Consider the following 25,862-nt stretch of genomic DNA (forward strand, 5'->3'; position numbering starts at 1 on the left):
TTATCATTTTTCAGTACAAATAATTATTTTTAATAAAAAGTCACAGTCCATGTAAACATCAGTCTCTTACACAAGACATACCCCACGCTTGATTGTGTCTTTCATACAGATTTGTGATCAGGATATTATAAACTGGGTTTTCGTAAACAAATGGCAGCTGCCTTCGGAAAACTTTGATTTGAAAAGGTCTATGTATGATACGAGCAAACAGGCGAAGGTCACCTGTACACTGCATAGGTTTTCACATTTATTTGAACTACAATTTGACTAGGTATAGTACTGTTGTTCTAACAATGAAAAAACTAATAACAGTAAGTATCACTTCCTCAATACATATCTAAGTAGATTAATGTTCAGTTAGAGGTCCTTGGGTGTGAGGATAATGTAAAAGGTAGCAACCCCTAAGTGGGACTGGAACCTTCAAAGAACAAGGCACCAAGTCTCACAAAATGAGAACAAATGAAAGCACATGAATAAAAAGCCACAATGTTTGCAACTTTTGTTACATACATTCACTACTACACTGTAGATCTTTGTCCTCTGGCTGTGGGTTTTTACACAAAACCTAATGAGTTGAATTTGTTGATCTTCTTAAACCATGAAAGAGTCAAAATATCCTCCGCCACCTCTTCTGCCGCCACGGCCACCACGGCCTCCGCGACCTCCTCCACGACGTCCACCACCGCCTCCAAAACCACCGCCGCCGCCACCCCCACGACGTCCACCACCACCTCCAAAACCACCGCCTCCACCTCCGCCTCCAAACCGCCTGCCTCCACCTCGACCTTCGCGTTCTTCTCTTTCTTTCCGCTCACGCACTACTTCGTAGCGTTCAGCCATCTCCACAAGTTCTTCAGGAATGTCCTGAGAAAATGAAAAATCACAAAAAAGAAGCACTTTAAACAACAGGTTAATTTTGTCAAAACCAATATTACAACATTTTGACACGGGTACCTTATCAGGACATTCTTCCCTGCAAAATTCTACCTACCAATAGAAGATGCTAAAAGGGAGTTAAGTCACCTTAAGTGCATTTTGAGATAAATGAAGGTTGTTATGTCCATGGAGTTTCAATGCAAGGCGTTGCGCACAAGTGGGCATATATCACACAGTGTAGGTGGAAAATCATCACGCTGTTGGCAGTTGTGTTCATTCAAATGAAATTTTTACTATATTGTTATCTAATATATTTACAGGAATCTACATAACTTCTTGCAAATATAGTAAGGAGAATATTACAGGTAGGCAACCAGCCTCTGCATTCCGAGTGGACAAAAGCCTACTACCTGAGAATATTTTTGCCATGAGACAGTCAGGCACCCTGGCTATGTCCCTGCAATCTTTGACGATTGGATTCTCATCACCTTTCTGACCCTGTACACCCCAAACCAACAAGTATGTAGACTACCGACTTTGATGCATGTGAAGTTGACAATCCATAGCAACAATTTTTGGCAAAGATGCAAATGAGCACATCTTTCTTTTCAGACATGTCCCCGCATGGTAACTCCTGTCATCCGGTCAAAATCACATGGGTATGTGGCTTCACCTAACACCATGGTTAGGGATGCACAATCGAAGGCTTAGATATTTCTTTGTCTATGCTGCACACTTGCAACATTACCTTCTATGGCCGACTTAAGCCAGGGGATAAAAAGATTGAGAACATGTACCTGTCCTTCTGTTCCTATCCTTTTTTAAACCTCATTTGCTGACTACTAACCTGTCCAGCCTCTTCCATTATCTTGACAATGTCTCCTGCCCATCGCCAATCTCTGCGTGTCATCAAGGTTAGAGATGTACCTGTACGCCTGAAAACACACAAACAAAAAATGAACACATTAACTCTTGTACATTTTTGGCCAATGTGAACAGTCTTGTATTGGGTTAATTCAAGTAAAATAGTAGGATTGCACAACTGCAGTTTTTTTTTAGACGTTAACGACTGCGCATCAGTTGTTTTGAGGTTATTGTGAAAAATCTAAACATTTTGCTCAGGTCTAAGCAAAATGTTTAGATATTCTATACTTAAGCAATATGTCACGAGACACTTTTTCAATAACCTGCATTTGTGTCCGCGTATTTAAAATTTATTATATATGATTGGATTAAACACATCGCATATATTCATGAGGTTATGAATAGAAGTTGAGGCACAATATTGTAAGGACAATAGATCTTTGAAAATCAACATTGGAAACAATGTGTATACACAATGTAATAAAGCGTATACAAGCATCATTACATACGCTTGCGTAAATCACATAATGGCTTGCCAGCGACATGCTTTACACAAAGCGCAACTAGCGTAAGTGCTGCACCCAACAACTGCATGATGACCTGGAATATTACTATAAACTGGGTCATCATAAACAGACGGCAACTGTCTTTGGAGTACATGGGCGATGTCTTAATATCAAAATCACTTACCCAGCTCTGCCCGTTCTGCCTACTCTATGTACATATTCTTCTATATGATTAGGGCAATCATAATTGAGTACATGGGTGATATCTACTATGTCCAACCCACGAGAGGCTACGTCTGTTGCTATTAATATATGTACAACTCCTGTAAAGACAACGATAAAAAGGATTTTTTAGTTTCAGCAGTGGTTCAAAAGAAAATTCATCTTGTTCCTGCTGACGAGAAAGAGCCCTTACTCAGATTTGCCCATGTGTGACTCTATGGAAAATCTACCATACTGATTTGCCACTGATGGAGAACAAAATAAGTGTATGGTGTACATCCGGGCAATCTAACGGCAAAAGCCTAAAATCGATTGACAATCAAGTTGCATCTTTAAGCTTGGGTGTTACAACTCTTTGCGTATAGCGTTTTATATGCATCATCGGCTCAATTTATTACACACAGAATGCAAACAATTAAACACCATTTCACTGCTATGAGCGGCACACTAATATGATGGAGTTGGGACTCATTGGGTCTATCTCTTTGTTTCCTGCCGATCTTATTTCCCCCTCTTTTCAGATCGTTTACCCGATTCACTACTTATAATCTGATGAATCATTTTTACAAGTTGCTTGGACTCCACAATGAACCATTAGCTCCTAAATAGTTGGTAATACAAAATTCTCGCTCCAAACGAACAATTACATACATTTCAAACAATAAGGGGAAAAACAAAAGATTGATGAAGCCTTTTGAATGAAACTAGTTTTGTTAGGCCAAGTTAAAACTGTTAATTATGTTCCTTCTATATTCTTTATTAATTTTGATCCCTCTTGGTTCGCCACAAGTTCTGTAGTGGAAGTAGGTGCTTAATGTTGCTGGTAGTAGTATCAAATTGAGCGTAAGCATACAAGGAAGGTGTGTCGGCATGCTTACAGCGCAACCGCAAAAAAGCATTGACGTCATTACCGAACTTGAAGCGAACCAAAGAACAGTTACATTTATAGGGCTTTGTAAATCTTTTGGTTAGTTCCTTAAGGGGGTACTACACCCCTCGATAAATTTGTGTCTATTTTGGCATTTTTCTCAAAAACTAAAAACACAGTGGTAACAAAAGTTATGTATATTATAGGGGCAAGGAATCCAATTACTACACTGGAATTTCAGTGACCCAAGACAAGCAGTTTGTTATTTATGATACAAAATAAGGTACCGCTAGGATGTACCTCGTTTTCTATCATATATACTGAACCGCTTGTCTTGAGTCACTGAAATTTCAGTGTAGTAATTGGATTCCTTGCCCCAATAATATACATAAATTTTGTTACCAGTGTATTATTATTTTTTGAGAAAAATGCAAAAATAGTGACAAATTTACCACAGGGGTGTAGTACCCCCTTAAGACAATCGGGTCAATGTGCATTTCTAACATCAATCAAGCTTTGTCCTATATGCATGAACCATTATACATGGCATGAGAAATGACAATTAACAGTAAAAATATGTATTTTCTAAAAGAAAGTAAAATCACTGCAGATGTCTATCTCGTCAAATGTACATGTCTCACCTGTCTTGAAATCATCTAGCGCTTGCTCCCTGTCGTATTGTTCCCTGTCGCCATGGATACACTGAACGGAATAATCTCTCATGATGAGATCACTAGAAAGAGCATCAGCCCTGTGTAACAAATGAACATTAGGTGAATATTGTTTCATCTAAAAAACTGTTATTTTTATATTGTGTCAATTTTTGCTCTAGCTCTTATTTTAATAAAAATATGTGGTTCATAAACTTGTTAATTGTGTGTGTGGGAGGGCGCATAGTTTTTTGCCAGCAAACAAGGACACACACTCACACTTCACATTTAAACCGTGGACCTCTCTGCAATGGGGGATCATATTCGGTATTTGCGAATTATGCCCTCTATTATACGCGAGATATAACGTCCACAGTTGCTAGGGCAAATTTCACACACACAAAAAAAATGGACACAAGAAAACGCTTTTTATGTCAATTGAGTATGGATTCAGACAACCACGTTTGCATAGTCCTAAAAGGCATCCATATTTGGAGGCGATGGTATGTGGGATTGTGTGGGGGTGGGGTGTACAAATGTACGTTTGTTTATGCAAAAGTGGTTATCACTTGTTTTGTTTTTATGCATGTTTGTATCCAAAGGATTGAGTGTATCTTTGTTTGGTGGAGTGTTTGTCGCTCTGTATGTATTGTTTTGTTTTTAGTTTTATACACATGTAATAAATCAATCGCTTATTTATATTTTTACCATGTTGTAGATCTGCTGACACAAAAAATAAAAAAGCGCTGGGTACTGAAGCCCATGTCTGGTGGACACAATGTAAAAACAACAACTAGAAAACAAACAAACAACAAAACAATATACCTACATGCTTTTTCTTCCAACAAATATCAGAACTTTGTCTTTTGGTTCCATGCTGTCTAGAAATGCAAGAAGCTGGGGAAAAAACAATAAACCACAATTTGCTGTAAAATATTTAGTGTGCATTTAAAATTGCTTTGTAATAATGATGACTCACCTTTTTGAAAAGTAATGGATTGTTTTTTGAAGTAATTTTTCGTAAGTTATTCATATATCGCTAATTACAATTCGTTGTTGGGCAGGAAAAACCTCCTGTGTGTCATTGGCCCCTGAACATGTGTAAAGCAAAACCTCCTATGTAACCTGTTGGCAGTTTTGTTTTAAACATGTTCAGGGGCCACAAACTTGTATAATTACAAGTAATCAAACTTGAGGGTGTTTCACTTGCAGACAAGTTTGTTTCATTTGATTTTGATAAACTATTTACAATACCACAATTACTATTTGAACAGTATCAATTGTTGATGATTTTTATTTGTAATATGAGGAGTTAAAACTGACGGTTATGATTTGGTTAATAACTTTACATCGGTTATATGTTTGGATCAAAGGTAAAATGTTTAGATTTCTCATGATACACTCCAAATAACTGATATGCAGTTATTAACCTTTAAGTATCACCTTAAAACATTACATTGATTAGAGGTTAATGACTGCATCAGTTGTTTTAAAAGTATTTTTGAGGGTATTGTGAAATATCAAAACATTGTGCTTTGGCAACGAGGAATATCCTAATGGGATGCGGGATATTCTGACGTCCAAACCACAATGTTTAGATATTTCACAATACCTGAAAAACAACTGATGCAAAGTCATTAACCTCATTCATAACTGTCACTTTTCACTTTTGTTTCCTTTTAAAAAATTGAATTACCGATTAAGGAAATACCGCTAGCGACCAATCACACACGTTATCATGCATGTCCAAATACGGCGACCAGCGTCGGGGTAAATTGTTCATTGTAAAGCGTACTTTTAGCTACGTCACGAGATGTGGTCATTATACTTTTTCAATAACCTGCATCTGCAGCGCGTATTTGAAAGTTATTATCTGTGATTGGATTAAACACATTGCACATATTCATGAGTTTATGAATATCACACGACCCAGGTTTAACATTAATAATGTCCTATTCTAAGCCTGACCTCTGACCTTACCCTGTCTTTCTTGAATTCCTCATCTATCACTTCTACCAGCTGTGTCACACTATGACAGGCCTGTGGAAAAAACAAAAATAAACGGGTGAGCAAGTGAGCACCACATGGTAGAAATGGTATACATGGTAAAAATCTCAGAAGCAATCTGAATTCCCTTAAAAATCATGTTGTATTGCATTGCACAGAACACACCGGTTTACGACCCATTTTTCAGTCAAACCTGGGGTAGTTGTCGGCTCGCTCTGATAGAACAAGGTGCCTAAGTTTAAATTGCAACATGCAAACACACAACCCACACTCTTACCATCCTGGGCCGGCAATAGCTAACTTTGTGCATTCCTATCAAAACGAAGACATCTGAAACAATGCTTAGTCAATAATCTAGGATCAAAATGGTGGCTGGCTTTTGTATGTGTGTGTACAGGTGTGTATAATACATAGTACAAAATGTGCCTACCAATGTAATTGCAACCTACTGCAGACACCGGTGCTCGTTTGCAGGTAGATCCATGGTTTAAAAGTCTTGTAAGTGTCCTCGTTTGCAAGCAAACACTGATGTACCCCCACACATAGCACTTTCAATGACAGCAAATAAATTAAATTTTAATTTCACATTGATAAGCATACCTACTAGAAGAGTGCCATATGGGAAATAGTCTCTATATAGTATGTACTTACAGCAAGATCCAGTGAGCCAACATTGCAATGGAAGGGATGCTTCAAGTAGGTTTTGGCAAGACGACGCACACCCTCTGGCCATGTAGCACTGAAACAAACAACCAAAATGTCAAACAGGATTAGAAGATTATTCACAGAAATTACTGCACAGAGGTGGTCTCAAGACATAGATACCTATGTATACATGAGCTATTACTTGGAAATGGAAAAGCTATGTGCAGTGTCAAGCTTATAAAACTTATTAAATTTAATAAGTGGGTGACCCAATTACGCTGCTTCCCAGGAAATTTAAGCATATTTGGGGGAGACAAATATTACTCACCCTAATAAGGATTGTAGGAAATGTTGCTATCTTTGTGAATAATTTGGCTATATCATCCTGGGAAATCAACATTTTTTTCAGCCTCGTCAGCAAAATTGGCATGAAATGTTCCTGGTCGTTAATGATTAAATGTGCAGTATATCACTTGAAAATGCATGGAAAGTTTGAATATAATGAGAGCTCTATACCTTGTCATAATGGTCTGTCTATCTGGCCTGACATCCAGCAGAATCTTCATAATCTGGGGTTCGAATCCCATGTCCAACATTCTATCAGCTTCATCTAATATCTGATTAAAACAAAAAATATAATAATTACTCATCTTTACTAATATGGTGTTCAATAGACTAAATCCATCTTTCAGTCATTTACTCTGCGCAAGTATATGTGTTATGATTGTAGTGACAACTGAAAAGCTTCCTGCTCGTATGTCACACTCATGAAAACATTCTCACACAACTTTGATTGTGCACCATAGCACGACTGACTATTGGTGTTTGTGTAACGTGCCGTTGTGACAAGATCGCGCTCTGAAAAATATGTGTTCAATAACAAACACAGTCAAAAGATCAATTTGGATATAACTGCACAGTCCCAGATCACCAGAATCTGTTTGAAAAGTCCGACACTTTTTTAACACATAAATTTCTCAGTCGTCAACCTAGAAAGTTGACAAATAAGGAGAGCAGTCTACGTATTCAATGCGATCATTGTGGCACACATCAAGAAGGTCATTCTGCTGAAGGTGGCTGTAGTAATAAAAGCTGGATATTTTGGAGCTATATATTTTGTATTGAGATCAACAAGTTTTTGAGTTTTGCAGTGAGTGTAAACACATGAGGGTTACTATTTACCAGTGGCGGCAAGGGGGAAATGAAATTGCCCCCTCCTTCATTTCTTCTTTGCCCCCCCCCCCCTGACAAAAATTCAGAGAAAATCCACTACTACTTTGGACCAAAATAGCAAAATCTTTGGAAAAATTTCCTGATTTTTTCTACCTCAAAATTTCATTTTGCCTCCCCAGGAAAAAATTCCTAGTGTCGCCACTGACTCTTACCATTTCAATTACTATTACCTATCTACTTCACATAAGTGGCAAGATTTAAAGTGACGTCAGCCCAACACATGTTGGTTGTCTGTTGCCGCTGCCTTCATCAACAGATGCTTGATCAATTTATCTTGACAGAGCTTTTATCAAAGAGCTTTACAAAAGTTTTTAAGGCAATAAAATTTGGTTCCCACAAATTGATTTCTTCATTTGTCATCTCCCATAATATATTTGCATAAATTTGACATTGGGCTATTACAATTAAAAACCATACACCCCCATGGGAGTCATGATCTTAATCTCCCACACAGGGAGTGTAGATTTCAAATGGAATCACCCATTCAAGTAACTCTATTTGAAATTCATACCCCCTGTGTAGAAGATTAAGGCCATATCTTCTGTAAGGGTGTATGGGTTTCAACTGGTAAAGCTCATTTACTTACAAGGAATGTGACAGACATGACATTGACAAAGCCATTCATGATGAGGTCGTTAAGACGTCCAGGAGTAGCTGATAAGAAGAAACAAATAGAAGTTTATGTATACCATTTCTAAACTTGGTTTCAGGCACCATCTATCGTTTATCTCTTGAAACTACCAAATAATTAATTTGTTTAATGTTTAAGTTGAGGTAAGCCAATGAATTCAATGCTGGGTTGAACTATTTTGTATCAAATGTATGAGCCAATGAATGCAATGCTATTTTGTACTATAGTTTTCAGCCCAGTACTTCAGCGGTCTGCAAATTTGGTGCAGTTTATGGCGTATATACGAAAGTGTGGTTCTGATTGGCTAATTGAATCACGTTATCATCACATCGGCACCTCATTCGCTGGTCAAGTCGCATAGCATCGTGTGACCTACACGACCTAGTTCTTTTTAGGCAATAATCTGACAGAGCAGACGGACACCGCTGAAGTATCGCTTTCTGCATGTTTTTCAACAGGCACAACAAGCATGTACATGAAGACTGTGTAAAAGGCTAGTTTAGAGGCCAATCAAAATTAATGTATGAGAGGAATTATTTACATTTTTAAAATGCTATAATCAGAATCAAAAGTTGAGATGGCAAAATAAAAGTACTTTATTTGTAACTTTTTTGGGTTTTTTGCCCTTAAATTCCAAAACTGAAAATGACTCCCATATTTTTGTTAATTTCCAGTTACATCCCAATGAAATACATACAGAATACCCACCACACCCTATAACTCTAACCTTACAACACATATTCTATAGTTTAGCATGTCCCAACATATATAGGATTAATATTACATATAAGCCACATTTGTTCATTTCTATATTCTTTTTTAGTAATAAAAAAGAAGTTTCATGCTGACTTACCAATGATAATCTCCACTCCTGCTTTGCACGCTTGGATCTGTTTATTACGATCGCCTCCTCCGTATACACACAAACTAAACAAAGTGAGAAATACACATACAAGTTATGTTGGTGTACAATTTTCTGATCATTAGAATTTCCCTTCTTGTTTTAAACAATTTTTGGGTTTAGAATGTCGATAATTTATTACAACTGATGTGCTTAAACAGGACACTGGATGCAGGACAGGAAGACATGGAGAGCTGTTGTAGCTCGGGAAAATAAAGGAAGCAAAAAATAAAAACATATATACGGTATGCTGAAACATGGCCTATATGGTATGTTAGGGTGTTATTAAATTTTGTAAGAATACTTGTTCACTTCACTTCAGTCTGTAGAGCTAAGTCACAAGTTGTTGAGAGTACTAATTGACCTTTTCATTTTGGACCCCATTGGAAAGAAGTTGGCATATTTAGCCAACTTTATGAGTTATCCTGGCTCATTGACTTGGTTGTGTGTTTCTTGTGATGATGATTGATTGCATATTTGTTATTTTCTGTATTTTGTCAATTTTGCCAAATAAATAATAAATAAATAAATAAATAGACCTTATCGGTAAGTCCCATAAGCTTTTGCGAGTATATCCTGAGATGACGTCATTTGACGTCACGCTGATGTGCACATCGTTTAGCGAACATAATTACTGCGCATTTCAGAGCTGCGAAGTGCGCAGTAACGATAAGCACATCGTTGTGATGACATAACAGGTCTACCTGCAAAGGCTTATGGGATTTAGTGAAAAGGTCAATACATTGGGTCCTTCTGTCACTTTTACTAGATACCAACCCAACAAATGAGATCTTTTGAATAATCATACCTTTTGATTCCTTTGTAAGAATACTTGTTCACTTCACTCTGAATCTGTAGAGCTAATTCACGAGTTGGTGAGAGTACTAATACATTTGGTCCTCCTCTCTGATCTCTAGGCCTGTTGAAAAAGATGCACAACAGACAAAGATATTAGATTCAAAGAGCCACAACTCAAAATAGCATCTTGTGTAAGCTATGGTTAATCCGCCATTTTGAAATGCCACCCATGAGATAAAAAGAGGCACCAATAAAAATCAAAACCATCAACAATTATATATAGGCAAATTTGATCACATTATTTCATGTCAATTTCATAAAACATGTAACTAATCTGCTTGAAACGTTTAAATTACTATCCTCTGTGTCTACTGCTAGCACTGCACCATGCCAAATTCAACAGCCTTCTGTGATAGGAAAAAAACTGATGTAATAATGCAAATCGTATGGTTTGGTCCTACAAGCCTATCAGGCACCAATAGATATCGGTAGCAGTTCAGAACTGATATAGGTACCAACATGTATATACCATATATACAAAAAGAAGCAGTTATAACTCAAATTTGCGAAGCCGAAAAAGAAGACCCAATGGCTGCCATAGTAAAAGATGTAACAGTATACAAAAGGGTATTCTTCATAACATGACCACTATGACGTCCATGCAAACTCAGATACATAAACTTTGCGAAAGGGTGGAAAAAAGCGCAAATACCCTTAAACTCATCACCAAGAAAGCAGTTCCTGAAGTAGTTTTCTTTTCTGATTTCAATCATCAACATCACCGATCGTACATTTTTGTACCTTCATGTATATAGCTCACCTGCCACACCAAGATCAGGATGATCAGTTGCGATACCAAGCACCCCCTCAACTCCGTTTAGACCCATCGGTAATACTGTCATTATGCCATAGTAATTTCTGCCCCTGACCCCGGCAATTTTAATGGGATGAAGCAGCTAGAACCTACATTAGGTAGCTATAAAGGCTTTCCTGAAGTAGCTACACACAGGAAGAATACAGACAAGAATAATGGCCACCTGCTGTGCAGCACACTTTGAAGATCAGAGCTATCAGCAGGGCAAATGTCTACATCAAATGTCACAGGAGTTTCAAGGGACTCACAAAATAAGAAGCACATAAGATTGCAAAAACTTGATCACAGAACATTACATGCCATTTTTTCTCAAGCAATACAACAATATCCAGGATTTCAAGATATGTACACAAATATGAGCTGCAACGCAGTCCACTACCTCAACAAAATCTGCAAAAGAGCGAGATTAAAGCAGAGAAACACTTACTTGAATGACTGAGCAAAACATTGTTAATAGTTAAGAGTAGTCATTCAGATAGTTCTAAACTTGTCCGACGGCGTACCCACTAAAGACTTACTAATTGCTATGAACTCCCGTCGTAAAAGCCTATCCCCAATCCCACAAGAGGAGGATAATTTGGACTGTATATTTTGAAATAAATTTCTCTCTTTATAATTATTTTTTAAATATGTTTAAACAGTCTAACAGAAGACTTTAAAGGCCGCTTTGAGAAGTTGTGCATGCAACTTTTAATATCGTAAACATAATTGATCATACATGTATGCATTGTACTCGTACATACGCTTTAAAATGTTTCATCCCATTTGCATTGCAAAGAAGACGTTGGTCACGATTAATTATTGTTGAGCATTTATTCGATCATTGCCTTTTTTAAAACTTTACAAAAGGGTTCAATGTGTCAATGAAATTCAGGAATGGATGTCCATAAATTTCCTGAAGCTTAACACTGAAAAAACTGAGGTTCTAGTTTTTGGTTTCAAAGCCCAATTGGCTAAATTTAACCTTCCTTCTGTGCAAATCAGTGGTGTCAACATTCTTGTTCAGTCCAATCATGTCAAAAGCCTTGGGGCCATGTTTGATCACGGTATGACCATAAGTGCTCAAGTTGCTAACATTTCCAAAGCTGCCAATTACCAACTCATTAATATCGGTCATGCTTACCACCGAGGCCACTAAACTGGCTGTTCATACCCTTGTTACATCTCGGTTGGACTATTGTAACAGTTTACTAATTGGTATAAGTGGCACTCTGCTAAAGCGTCTTCAGAACATTCAACACACAGTGCATGGCTCGCCTTATTACCAGAAAGTGAAAATATGATCCCATCACCTCCAACCTCATCGACTTGCATTGGCTTCCCATCAGACAAACGTACGTATTGACTTAAAGTCCTCGTGCTGGTTTTCATATCCATCTGCTAGCAAACCCCTGAATACATGTCTGCCATCCTTCAAGTGCATACTGGTTCCAGACACCTCCGTTCTACATGTTCTTCCGCACCTCAATTTGCACTCAGTCCTCAACTTTTGCCGACCGGTCATTTTCATGTAACGCTCCTCGCATTTGGAACCAACTTCCAAATCACATCAAACTTGCTGGGTCTTTGGATATATTCAAAAAACTGTTGAAACATCATCTTTTCATAATTGCTTACAACCAATGACAGTTTTGATTTTAATTAAACGCAGTAGTCAGCCCTCGAATTAACCCATGGCATTTTGCCGTGGGTGCCCAGCCCCACTGCCGTAATGCCCTCAAAATATGTCCTTTACCCAAGGCAGTCACTTGCCGTGCCCTCTAATGAAGTTGCCGTTGGTGCCCCAGCCCTGCCCGTTCATTATAAAATCATCTATCTATGTTTGTGTGTGGTTTCTTCACTTTTGAGAAATTGCCTTGGTGCCCTTCTCTAATTTTCAACAGTTGCCATGATGCCCTCTTGAAATATTACAAACTGCCGTGCTGCCTTGCCTTTCAAGTGAAAATCCAAGGCAATTTTCAACTTGCCCTAAAAAAGTTGCCGTGCCCCTTCAGATCCTTAATTCGAGGGCTGGCAGTAGTATATCACAGGGTATCACCTAAATTATATAATCATTGTTTATTCTTTGCTGTTTTGTGACACGTTCATAGCGCCTTGGTGCAATTGCTTTTTGGCACTCTATAAATGTCAGTGAATGATTGATTGATTGGTTACAACATGTATACTTACGCTGGTTGTAGATCTGTGTGAATCAGTGCCGGTAATAGGAATGCTAATGTCTTGCCACTGCCTGTCTGTGCTATACCAATCAGATCATGACCCTGTAATGCTATTGGCCAGCCTTGTGCCTGTCAAACAGAAAGGAAGAGGTCATGAGCAGGGCTCGACAATTATTTTAGAGATATGAAATCCTGCAACACTCCACAAAAGTTACCGTAATATTCAGCTTTTTTTAAAGGAGTACATAATGTTCACTATTCAAGAAAGCTACTTGAGTGATGAGCAACTAGTTTTTAACCAAAGAAGTAGTGCATTTTTTCTTTGCGTGTGGAAAAGTGTGCTAAAAATTGCAGTGATTTATAGAGCGTCATGCACAGGCACAATGCCTAGACGTTGATCAACAAGCCTCAGCAATGCTACCTCATTGATCAAAATCCAATCACTTGCTGCTCAGCAAGGAGTGTAAATTTAGCTTAATTCTTAAACCACACCACAGGTACACCCCCAGGGCTCGAAAAAATGTTAATTTCCCGAGAAGCAAGCTAAATTTCCCACAATTTATAGCATGTTTTTATATACAAAAAAGACACAATTTCCCTCCAAATACCAGAATATTCCTCCAAACGCCAACATTTCCTGGGAATGAGCTTCCCCAATTCCCCACTTTTTCGAGCCATGTACACCCCGAACACTTGTGACAGGTTAGGGATTCCATGAAAATTCTGATGAATATGCAGGGATTGAGTTTTGAAAATAACAGGTGTGCTACAAATCGCACTTCTGGAAATGTTAAGGCGGGCTGTCAGGTGTACTATTAAATTGCACTCGGTAAGAAGTTTAGGAATTGAGTTGTGCTATAAATCGCACTCGGACAGGTGATTTAAGGATGGTGTGTGATCACACTTGCACGCCTTAAAACTCAATCTCTGTCTCTATCAGTATTCCTGAAGGTGAACCAACAGTGTGTCTGTCATCAATATCATAACAACGTGTTTAGAGAAGCAAAAGAAAAATTGGGCTATTCCAGTTGAAATCCATACACCCCCTATGAAAAGCATGACCTTAAATCTCCCACACAAGGTGTGTGAATTTGTAATGGGGTTACCTGAATGGGTGACTCCATTTGAAATTCACACTCAATGAAGGTCATGTCTTGAATAGGGGTTGTATGAATTTCAACTTGAATATTCCATTGTGTCAGCATACCTGAATAGGAGTTGGTTTCTGAAATTTGTTCTTCCTTATCTCCCTCATGATGTCAGCTAAATAGGAAAAAACAACAGTTAGTCACATCAGAAACAATTGCTATGTTATATAATGGTGAATCAATGTTAACTTTTCAGTGAAGATGACAATATTTTCCTATGAAAGTTGAGATTTTGATACATGTCAACATTTTTGTTTGTTTTTCTAACCAAATGAAATATTTTGGTCAACATATGGATAGATCCTTCATGGATGTTTAACATAAATAGGTAATCTTTGCTTTTGCCTACACTCAATTGAAATGCTGTAACTTAAAAAAGGTCTATTCAAGTAGAAATCCATACATCCTCTATGAATGATATGACCGTACAATTTCACACAGAGACTATGGATTTCAACTATATTGAGGTAGCTTTAATTGTGTGTTTTGGGATCTTCCAAAAATTTAGGTTATTGACTTACTTCTGACGCCGAAAGAAGAAATATCAGGGTAAACTTACGGTAATGTTCGAATGCTTCCTCAAAAGTCCTGATTGGATTAGGGGTCGGCCTAACTTGACCATTTTCATCACCTTCATCTGTTACCAGTAAACCGACTGCATCTCTACAAAATTAAAAAAAAAAAAAAAAACCGGTTAGCCTCTAACTCAACGGGATTACTTTCTATAATATTTTGGTCCTAAACACTGTAATGCACTAGTCTTACAAAGTGGATATTTTATGATAAGCCCAAAATAATAATTGTTGTAATGCAGTAATGGGCCATTGCAAATTAGGGTAGGGTGGGTGGATTTTTCCCCTTTTCCACTTCCTGTACTATTTTGAATATGCTATATGTTTGATCTCACAGTCAAATAAATCACAAAATGACAAATCAACTTTTGGCAACTCTGAAGCACTGCAAAAAATGTTCTCCAATTTTACAAAACTCTGATTATCAAGTTTGAAATCTGGTGCATGGTAAATGGAATCTTGAGAAATTACCACTAGGTTACCCTGTTAGTAATTTCAAAAATTACAAACTTGGTTCGTGATAAATGCAAACTTTGAAAAGTGTGCCGAGTCTCCCTGCTAATAATTTAAAATATCCAAATTTGGTACTTTTATCTGCCTGGTAAATACATTTTGAAACATTACATTACGCTACCTTGCTAGGATCATCAAAATTTACCTGATAGCTTCTATCTCGCTTGGATGCATTCTTGCCACTGATGGCGATTCTTTATAGAAATGCTTGATGACTTGTGGATAGTCTGCGATGAAATAGATAAAACCACAATGATTAATGTTAATAGTGTATTACAACCAATGACTTTTGGAATGGAAAATATTATTGTTCTGAAGTTTAGAAATACTACTTAATAATAATGCCAAAACAGGGTCAGACTTTTGCAGGAATCATTTGATTCTTGCAAATCAACTTCTGTGTAAACTATTCGCAGATTCGATTTACGAGAATCGATTCGCGGATTCTCGCCGAATTTTCTGACCCTGCAAAATTTTGCTGTATCAGAACAGAGCAGTTTAGATACCGGTAACTAGACTCCATTAACTTGCTTTACCTATACAGTGGTAAGCCTCAAGTTGCGTATTTCACTGGGCACAGTATCATATCATGTGCGTAAAGTTAACCGTGCAAAGCGTACTCCCACACTTACAAGGGCGGCTGGTCAACACGCTTACAGCACATCAGCAAAAATGCACTGACATCACTACCAAACTTGAGGTGAACCAAAGAATAACTAATCTTTTCAGCTCCTTCTTCCCAATGTACTCTTTCACTAACACTACAATCAACACTAGAGATATGGCAGGACAAACCACTAATTGGTTAATTTTGTGAGTGCTACTTTTCATTTACAATTCTGGACTTATTGTTTGGAAGCAACAGACTCACCTTTCCATTTTTCTGAAATCATAGCTTCAGATTCCTCTAAAGCTTCCTTCCAATTTATAGTTGGTCTACAATGGAGAAAAAAGAATTGTCCTCTTACTGTCTTTACAAGTTGTATCCTTTTATCATTGAAATAAATTTGACCAAAACTATGGTGAAAGAAGTAATATGTTAGTGAAGTAAATAAAGAATAGAATTTTCAACCTTTTATTTATAATCACCATGGTCACCTCATCTCTTAATTGATGGAATAATATTTACCTGACTAGTTTAGCTTTGGCTTCTTCACCTGCAAAACAAAATATTGAAAATTATCATTTAGAGTATATTTCAAGAACATTGGATAATTGGCACACTTCATGCTGTGCCTTCAGCGAAGAGACAAGCAACTCCATAATTGAATACATAAGTGGAAGAAGGGGCCAACTCCACCATTTCACAAAAATGAGTTAGACACAGCATTTTATTACTAGCAGACAGTTCTTCCTTGAGTATGAAAGAAGGGCTCAAATCCACTCTCTAAATAGTTTTCCAAGTACACTTAATCATGGTTTCCAACTTTCCATGGAAGAAAGGGCCAACTCCATGGAGTAGGGCCTTTCTTCCACAAATATTGGGAATATTATGGAGATGGAGTTGGGCCTTTTTTTTTCTTTTTTAAAAATTTATTTTCTATTTAATTTTTAATTCATTTTTGTTTTTTTGCAAAAAAGAACAAATCTCTAGGGTCAGGCCTAATTTGGTCGGGTTACGCCAATCTAACAATTGTTTTTTAGGCCTTAGATGCCATATTGGGCTATTCCAGTTGAAATCCATACGCCCCTATGGAACACATGACCTTAATCTTCCACACAGGATGTGCGAATTTCAAATGGGGTCACCTGAATGGCGGACTCCATTTGAAATCTACACCCATATGTGGGAGATTAAGATCATGTCTTCCATAGGGGGTGTATGGATTTCAACTGGAATAGCCCATTTTGTTCTCTCTTTACCTTCAAGTATTTGAGACGGTGGATTGAGCAACTCATCGATTAGTTTCTTAGCCTTTTCTACAGCCTCTTCTGATCCTGATATATCTACCGGTGTCTGATAGTTATCATCATCATCACGAGATATGCGGATGTTAGCACCACTTTTATCTTGCAACTCTCGGATCTGAATTCCTCCTTTACCTGTAACAAACAAACAAACAAACAAACAAACAAAGAGAGAAAGAAGCGAATAAAATACTGAGAAATATATAGAACAGATCAAATATGCATAAGTCTTAAAGTAACCATTTCATTTCACCGCCACAAAGTATGCAAACCTTTTTGGTGCCACATTTAGTCATCTAATATAAAATCAATCTAACAAACTAGCAGTTCACATTTTAATGATTAAATTCAAGATTGGTATCTGCTGCAGTTCTAGCCAGAAAATAGGCAACAAATGATCAAGGGCTTATAGGACCTCTAAATATGAATTCAAATTGCCCTTGTCAATTTCTGTGGCCCACCTCAAATTTTTTAATATTGCAAGTTTAGTTTATTCTTGTGTTATAGGAAAAATTTCATTTGAATAAACACGACATGACATGATGAACACCTGGGTACACTGCACGACCAACATACACAGAAGTGAAGCCAACTCACTCTGATTAGCCGGTGTATACCATAAAGTCTTTTGATTGGTTTGATCAGTATTTTCGCCCACCTGCATTCTGTTCTTTAAATTAAGACTACATGTATATGCTCTACCATGTTCATTCAAATAAAATAGTTACCAGATATCTTACAAACAAGGCAAAAATAACAACATAAAAAAAAATACCTATAAGTCGTCCTACATCATCATTTTCTACTTTGATCGTTTCTTTGTTGGCCCCCATTGTTCTCCAGTTTCTTGTGTCGCTTCCTCCCTCTCGTCTTGATTTGTATCCGCCTCCTCCGCTACCACCTCCATCTCCAAACCCACTGGAACTTCCTCCAAACCCACTGGAACTTCCTCCAAATCCACTGGAACTTCCTCCAAACCCACTGGAACTTCCTCCAAACCCACTGGAACTTCCTCCAAATCCACTGGAACTTCCTCCTCCAAATCCACTGGAACTTCCTCCAAATCCACCAGATTCTCCTCCAAAGCCATCTGATCCTCCTCCTCCTCCGAAGCCACTTTGTTCTCCAGTTTGGTTGTTTCCCCATGCTCCACCACCACCTCCTCCACCACCAAAGTCTCCATTTTCTGTGTAAATACAAGTGGAGAAGAATGTCATACCAAAATTAATATAACAATATAACTACTGGAATATATTTGGGGATATCTATAGAATACATTTGCTTCATAAGATTTACACTATTACTACCAGTTACACTATTTCCTAACCTTAAAATACAGTACAGCGAGTATGCGATGGTATTCTAATGCTATGCCATAAACTTTCTATAACTGGGTGTAATGTATACCAATGTATACCTGTCATTTGATTGGTTGAATGAACATCACATGACATTTGATAATATGACTATTTTAACCTCAGTTCTATAAGTGCTATTCATTTTTCAAACTTTGGGTCAAACCATCGACTTGAATTCTGAATCAAAACCTCTTCTACAATTACGTAAAACATCAAATATAAAACCCAGGCCTCCGGAAAAATTTCCCTGCTATATTTCTGACATACCTGTTGGGTTCATAAGTTCGTCAATCATTTGTTTACATTTTTCTATTGCCTCAGCTGAGCCTGTGATATCTACTGCTGTCTCATCCCCATCATTGTCTCGTGAAACCTAGTGAAAAATTCAAGCAAATATTTATTGTAAATATGACATTAGGTGAACTACTTTACAGCAAGATTATCAACCGATCTAATCTGCCAATGTCAAGTTCGAAAGACATCCTTTACTATCAAATTAATCAAGAGCATACAAACCTTTATGTAGGCCCCACTTTCATCTTGTAGTTCTCTGATTTTAGATCCGCCTTTACCTGAGAGAGGAAATACAAATTAAGTTCAACTGTTATATGCCCGCTCATCTTTACTGCAGAAAAATTATGTAATTGCTACTTTCAAAGAAAATCACAAGTGCTCTTTTAAATAAAAAAATACATGAAGCTAAGTTACAAAAGCTACATCAAATCATCGATACCCCTTCAAAGTTACCAATCAGCTTATCAATAATCATAAGCCGTCCTGTGTGGACGTTGTAAAAGATTGGCCAACAGCAGTCAGCAATCATTTTTTTAAACTTGCAAACCAAGTTTAGGTGGATCATTTCTACGATTCTCAACAACTTTAAAGCCCTAGGCCTGCAATGAAAGTTTAGGAGCAACCAAACTAGAAGCCCTTTAATATATAACAAAAATAATAGTAACGCACCGATAATTCTTCCTACTCGTCTGGATTCCACATTTATGGTTACTTTCTCCTCTCCCTCTCCTCCTCCTCGGGAACCTCCTCCAAAGCCACCACCTCCTCCTCTGGAACCTCCTCCAAATCCACCAGATCCTCCACCAGATCCTCCACCAAAACCACCTGATCCTCCTCCTCCAAAGCTACTTTGTTCTCCAGTCTGGTTGTTTCCCCATGATCCACCACCACCACCTCCACCACCAAAATCTCCATTTTCTGTGAAAAGGACAAAGTTGGTCAATTTAAAAACATGCTAAATGAATTAATAGTGCTTTTCATGAATACAGTCCAACATCCCTTATCAAGACCTCTTTCATAAGGATCTCTCCGTTATCTGTCTGTGTGGTTTTTATAGGAAAACTTATTTGAATGCTTTGGCACCTTAATTTCATGCTCTGAGGCATTTAGAAGGACATACATGTATATCTATATGTATCATACAGGACTCAAATGCCATAGTGTTATTAGCATTACTCCATATTGAGCAATATTTTGTCATCCTAAATTGCGATGTGATCAAGCAAAATGAGTCGGAAGTCGGAATATTTATTTTGAGATATAGACAATTATAGTGTTCAACTTCCTTTGTATTTTATTGTTTTGAGCAACACTAAAATGGCCATATCTCTGGAGCCATAAGTCTAATTATGATGGGTTTTTCTCTGGGAATGGCTCATGTAATGAAATGGAATTTTGATGAAGCTATTTATAGCACCTCAAGGCTCTATCCAGGGGCCTCCTTATATGTTCAATATCCCTGCAATCAAAACATCTCTAATTACAGATCATGTTATAAACGACAATTCCCATAAATTACCAGCATACCTGTTGGGTTCATAAGTTCATCAATCATTTGTTTACATTTTTCTATCGCCTCAGCTGAGCCTGTGATATCTACTGCCGTCTCATCCCCATCATTGTCTCGTGAAACCTGGTGATAAATTCAAACAAATATTTATTGTAAATATGACATAAGGTGAACGAACCAAGATTATCAACTGATCTAATTTTTTTGTAAGTGTCCTATGTCAAGTTTGATTCAATCACATCCTTTACAATCAAATTAACCAAGAGTGTACCAACCTTTATGTAGGCCCCACTTTCATCTTGCAGTTCTCTAATTTTAGATCCACCTTTACCTGTGAGAAAATACAAAATCAATTTCAACTGTTATATTCCCCGGAAAAACAATGTAACTGCTGCTTTCAAAGAATATCATGAATGTTCCTTTAAAACATTAATATGAATACAAGAAATTAAGCTTGTAAGTTACAAAAGCCATAACAATTTTTTCTCCCTCACCTCCTCCTCGGGAACCTCCAAAGCCACCAGAACCTCCTCGAAAGTTACAAAAGCCATAACAAATCATCGATTACATTCAAATTTACGACTCAGCTGATCAGTAATTTAATATATAAACCACAAACAATCATTGAACAAATTCATTTGGAATGTTGGATTCAACTGTTAACATTTTTAGTGACATTTCACCACTACCAGAGTTCATTTTGAACAATTCCAGTGAAAAATGATGTTGACTACTCACATTCCTACTCACATTTTTAGTGACGTTTCACATTTTTAGTGATGTTTCACTAAAAATGTGAAACATCGCTAAAAATGTGAGTAGTCAACATCATTTTTCACAGGAATTGTTCAAAATGAACCATGTTAACAGTCAACAATCAAGTTTTTTAAACTTGCCAGATTGAATACAGTGAATCAGTTTTTGATTCTTCAAACCAAGTTTAGGTGGGTTATTTCTATGATTTCAACCAAATTTAAAGTCCTGTAAAGAAAGTTTAGGTACAACCAAACTAGAAGCCCTTTAATGAATAACAAAAATAATAGTAACGCACCGATAATTCTTCCTACTCGTCTGGATTCCACATTTATGGTTACTTTCTCTTCTCCCTCTCCTCCTCCTCGGGAACCACCTCCAAAGCCACCAGATCCTCCGCCTCCTCTGGAACCTCCTCCAAAGCCACCTGATCCCCCTCCAAAGCCACCGGATCCTCCTCCAAAGCTACTTTGTTCATTTTGGTTGTTTCCCCATGATCCACCACCACCTCCTCCACCACCACCACCACCAAAGCCTCCGTCATCTGTGAAAAAGACAGTACAGAAGTTGGTCAATCTAAGAACATGCAAAATGAATAATTATTAACCCTAACCATGCACTTTGTTTTTGGCTATTGGAAAGGAAAGAAGGAACAAAAAAAAAAGGGGGAAAAGATGAACAAGCAGTAATGTGGTACCCCGGTTTCGACACCATGACTCCTTGCGTGCCAAGCAGTTCATAGCCCACCAGTAGCCACAGGTGTTTCGCTGGCCCGGCCAACGAAACCGTGCGAAATTTGACTTTTAGCGTGACTGCATCATCCCATCACGTGGGATGCATGCATGCACGGGCAGTGGTTTTGCTATATCTTAGATTTGGCATGGTTAAGGGTATAATAATGCTGTAAAATCAAACATTTCCAACATGTATTGTCCACTGCTTAGTGAGTGCTTACACTAGGGTATGTTTACGGCACAACCCTAAGAACATGGGTACACTCTATAACTGTTTGATCCCCATTAGTACCGACATACCTGTTGGGTTGAGTATTTCTTCAATCATTTGCCTACATCTTTCTACCGCCTCAGCTGAGCCTGTGATATCAACCGGTATCTCATCCACATCCCTATCTCTTGAAACCTGGGGTGACAAAATAAAACAATCGCCTATTGTAAATATGCCATAAGGCCAAAGTTATTTTGCAGCACACTATTTTTCATGACTGCACCTTCCCCTAATAAGCACCCCTATAGAATGTTTCAAGTAACATCAGTCTTACCACCTCCTGTAAAACAAAATTACATCAAATCGTCGGGTGCATTACATAGTGACGGACGTTGATCGCAAATTTATCAAAAAATGGGCATCGGGAAAACATTGAGTAAGTAAATTGTATTGGGCATAGATTATAAACTTGTCATTAATGTTCAGCAATTCATGTGTCTATTAAAAGCAGACCCTTGAAAGATATTTTCAAAATGTTAAAATGTAGTAAAATCATACATCTCATATATGTAATAGATTGCCACAGTTATCCGTCACTAATCACTATGTCTTACACAATTTTTTTGAGAAGTCAACATCCATCACTTTGGATTTTACCGTAAAGTGCAGATCCGTCACTATATGTATGTAATGCACCTGACAAAATATCTGGATAAAATGACCTTTGAAACTTTTAAAAGTTTAGGATTTTGACTTCAGATTCAGTGTATTTTGAATGTATGTATCTGTTTGGTTCCATATCTTTAAAATAACATTTTCCCACTGTTGATTTACCAAGATTTATTATCAACTGATCTGATTTTTGTCATATGAAGTTCAATTTCTACTATTTATTCCCAGAGTATACAAACCTGTACGTTAGCACCACTTTCATCTTGTAGTTCTCTGATTTTAGATCCGCCTCTACCTGAGAGAGGAAATACAAAATTAAGGTTAAACTGTATAAATTGCAAGCTTACTAGATGTATTTCATTCAAAAATGTTCAAATGTCCCCTCTAACTGTACTAAACTCCATAAAAAAGTTTGGAAACTTTCAAAAACAACTGTATATCAGAATTTTTTTAAATCTATCTCCATATTGTTTCATATCAGTGTAAGCATTGTTCTTTCCTGTCAACAATGACGCCTCGTATGACGGATAACTTATTCCACGGCTGAGTAAGCATATGAGAAGAAGATGCACTGCTGTTGTGAACACATTATGGGTTCTCTACTTGTTACTGATTTTGTTTTAATGAAACAGTGTGATATTCCTTACTCATGTTTACTGATGCAAATGGCGCAGACAATGGCAGGTCTGGCACATTTTGTTTGAGACCTCCTTGTCTTTCAAATACAGTTACTCAACCATGGAATAAGTTATGGTCACAATTTTGGTGTCATTTTTGACAGGAAAGAACAATGTTTGTATTATATATGAAACAATATGAAACAATATGGAAATCAATTTCAAATATTTCTGATATATATAGCCGTTTTAGAAAGTTTCCAAACTTTTTTTGGCGAGTTTATATTCACATGAACTCCTCCAATGTAACTGGAGAACAAGGAGATTCAGTATAATGTAGAACAATTTTAAACTTATTCACACGAGCAACAGTAAAATTTCACTTACGAGTGGAATTTTCGTGTCTCATCCGAGATCACTTCTTCAGCACTGAGTTGACGTAGTACTGGGAGACGTACTGCCACTCGGGACACGTGATCCGGGCAATGAACCCAAACCACTTGACCCGAGTAGCCTCTTGTAGGAGATTCAGTGATCACAAGTGTCGCCCCGGGGTGTCGTCTGTCACGTTTTCTATTTTAGCTGTTCTTTCTTTTTTTTCCTAACAAATGTTTTTTTCCTAACAAATGTTTGATGCAATAAATTGCATATAAATAACTCTCAGGTACTCTCAGCCGACTTAGATTATGATTATCCCCCCCCCCCCAGCAGCTCCCCAAATTTAAAACAAAACAAAAAGTTACCAATAATTTTTCCTACTCGTCTGGATTCCACATTTATGGTCAATTTCGCTTCTCCTTCTCCTCCACCTCTGGAACTTCCTCCAAATCCACCTCCTCCTCCACGGGATCCTCCTCCAAATCCTCCTCCTCCTCCAAACCCACTTTGTTCTCCACTCTGGTTGTTTCCCCATGATCCACCACCCCCACCAAAGTCTCCATTATCTGTGAATAAGACAGGTAGAGAAATCAATTAATCTAAGGCTTAAAAAAATTGTTTGATTGGCGTAACCCAACCTACCCTACATTTAGGCCAGACCCTTAAAAATAAATAAATTAAAATTAAAAAAAAAAAAAAAAAAAAAAAAAAAGTTCCAAGGCCTTTATCAAACACAATTTACAGCTTTAAAAGTTTTTTAAAATAATCCCTACCTACCTACCCACCCTATTTTTTTTTCATGTTATGCCAATCAAACATTTTTTAGGCCTAATAAGTTAATTTCTTATTAAATACACTAAAACTATTTAGAATTACAAAATAAAGCTGTCGATAAACAGAGAATTTTGTTCTGCATACTTTGTTGTATGTATATGCAGGGAATACTTTGGATACCACTGTAAAACATCATTCATACATAAGTTGTGATTAGCATCCTTGAAGTATAACTTTTGACAAGTTTACTTTTAACCAAATCCAAATATTATGAATGACCAGGTTCATTGCCATCAGTCATGAGATAGGGTCTACAGTGGAAATTTCAATTGAATGAACACAGCCTGACAAATTTTTTTGCTTACAGCTTTTAAAAGCTGTGCTGTGTTCATTCAATTGAAATTCCTAGCATAAATGTTCTACCATGAAAATGAAAACGGAATGTAGTTTTCTCAGATGTTATAGTCCAGGACTCCTGTGCCAAGTGGCTACACAGGCTCTGTGTCCATATGTTGTTTTTTATGAGAGAAAACATTGAAACACTTGTTAAAAATGTACGTAAATACTACATGCCTTTTGTTTTACTTCTTACAACTTAAGCTTTATTTATGAAGCTGATTTTCATCTGGAAAGTATATTCAACAAAACAGGACTGTGTTCAAGTATCTATGTAGCTCTTAATATGAAAAAATGTGAATTTTTATTGTTCAATACAACTCTTTTATAATTTACTTAATTTACCATTTTTTACCGGTAATTTACCGCCATTTTTAATTTACCGGTAAATTAACAACACTGTTGATACCTCACTGGGCACCATGCGGTTTTTTTCCACTTGGCTACATGTATACGCATTTAAATGACATAAGGTAGAATTTCAAAAATGAAAAATTTTGATATTTCCGTCCAAGGTGATTTCCACTGCTTTGTCATTTTTGACCTCTCAGCATGTAGGCATCAACTTTAAACAAGAAAATGTCAAGTCATACGCAACTTTACACTAAAGGGAAGAGAACAAAAGGCATCTAATCTCGACAATATCTTTTATTCTCCATGTCAATAATACTGTTTGATCCTCCTCATATTTAGTACATGTAACATACCTGTTGGATTGATAAGTTCTTCAATCATTTGTTTACATTTTTCTACCGCTTCAGCTGAGCCTGTGATATCGACTGTCGCGTCT

The 25,862-nt window shown here is 37.3% G+C and overlaps 1 protein-coding gene across 1 annotated transcript; it reads right to left on the bottom strand.

Moving 5' to 3' along the window:
• LOC140137519 (uncharacterized) lies at positions 1-25,849 on the bottom strand. The gene is made up of 29 exons (XM_072159237.1): positions 25,780-25,849; positions 24,268-24,468; positions 23,147-23,202; positions 22,325-22,430; positions 21,589-21,834; positions 20,813-20,868; positions 20,555-20,660; positions 19,697-19,945; positions 19,250-19,305; positions 19,001-19,106; positions 18,151-18,561; positions 17,331-17,510; positions 16,597-16,624; positions 16,339-16,403; positions 15,613-15,694; positions 14,942-15,045; positions 14,442-14,497; positions 13,245-13,363; positions 10,212-10,322; positions 9,356-9,429; positions 8,458-8,525; positions 7,155-7,255; positions 6,645-6,732; positions 5,967-6,026; positions 4,816-4,883; positions 3,978-4,087; positions 2,431-2,569; positions 1,724-1,811; positions 1-864 (listed from the first exon to the last, which is right to left on the bottom strand). Exons 1-29 carry the CDS (start codon positions 25,805-25,807, stop codon positions 592-594), a joined length of 3,435 nt encoding a protein of 1,144 aa, XP_072015338.1. The 5' UTR covers positions 25,808-25,849; the 3' UTR covers positions 1-591.
• Positions 25,850-25,862: the final 13 nt, after the last annotated feature.

Source organism: Amphiura filiformis, chromosome 17 (genome assembly GCF_039555335.1).
Source record: "Amphiura filiformis chromosome 17, Afil_fr2py, whole genome shotgun sequence".
Classification (NCBI taxonomy): Eukaryota; Metazoa; Echinodermata; class Ophiuroidea; order Amphilepidida; family Amphiuridae; genus Amphiura; species Amphiura filiformis.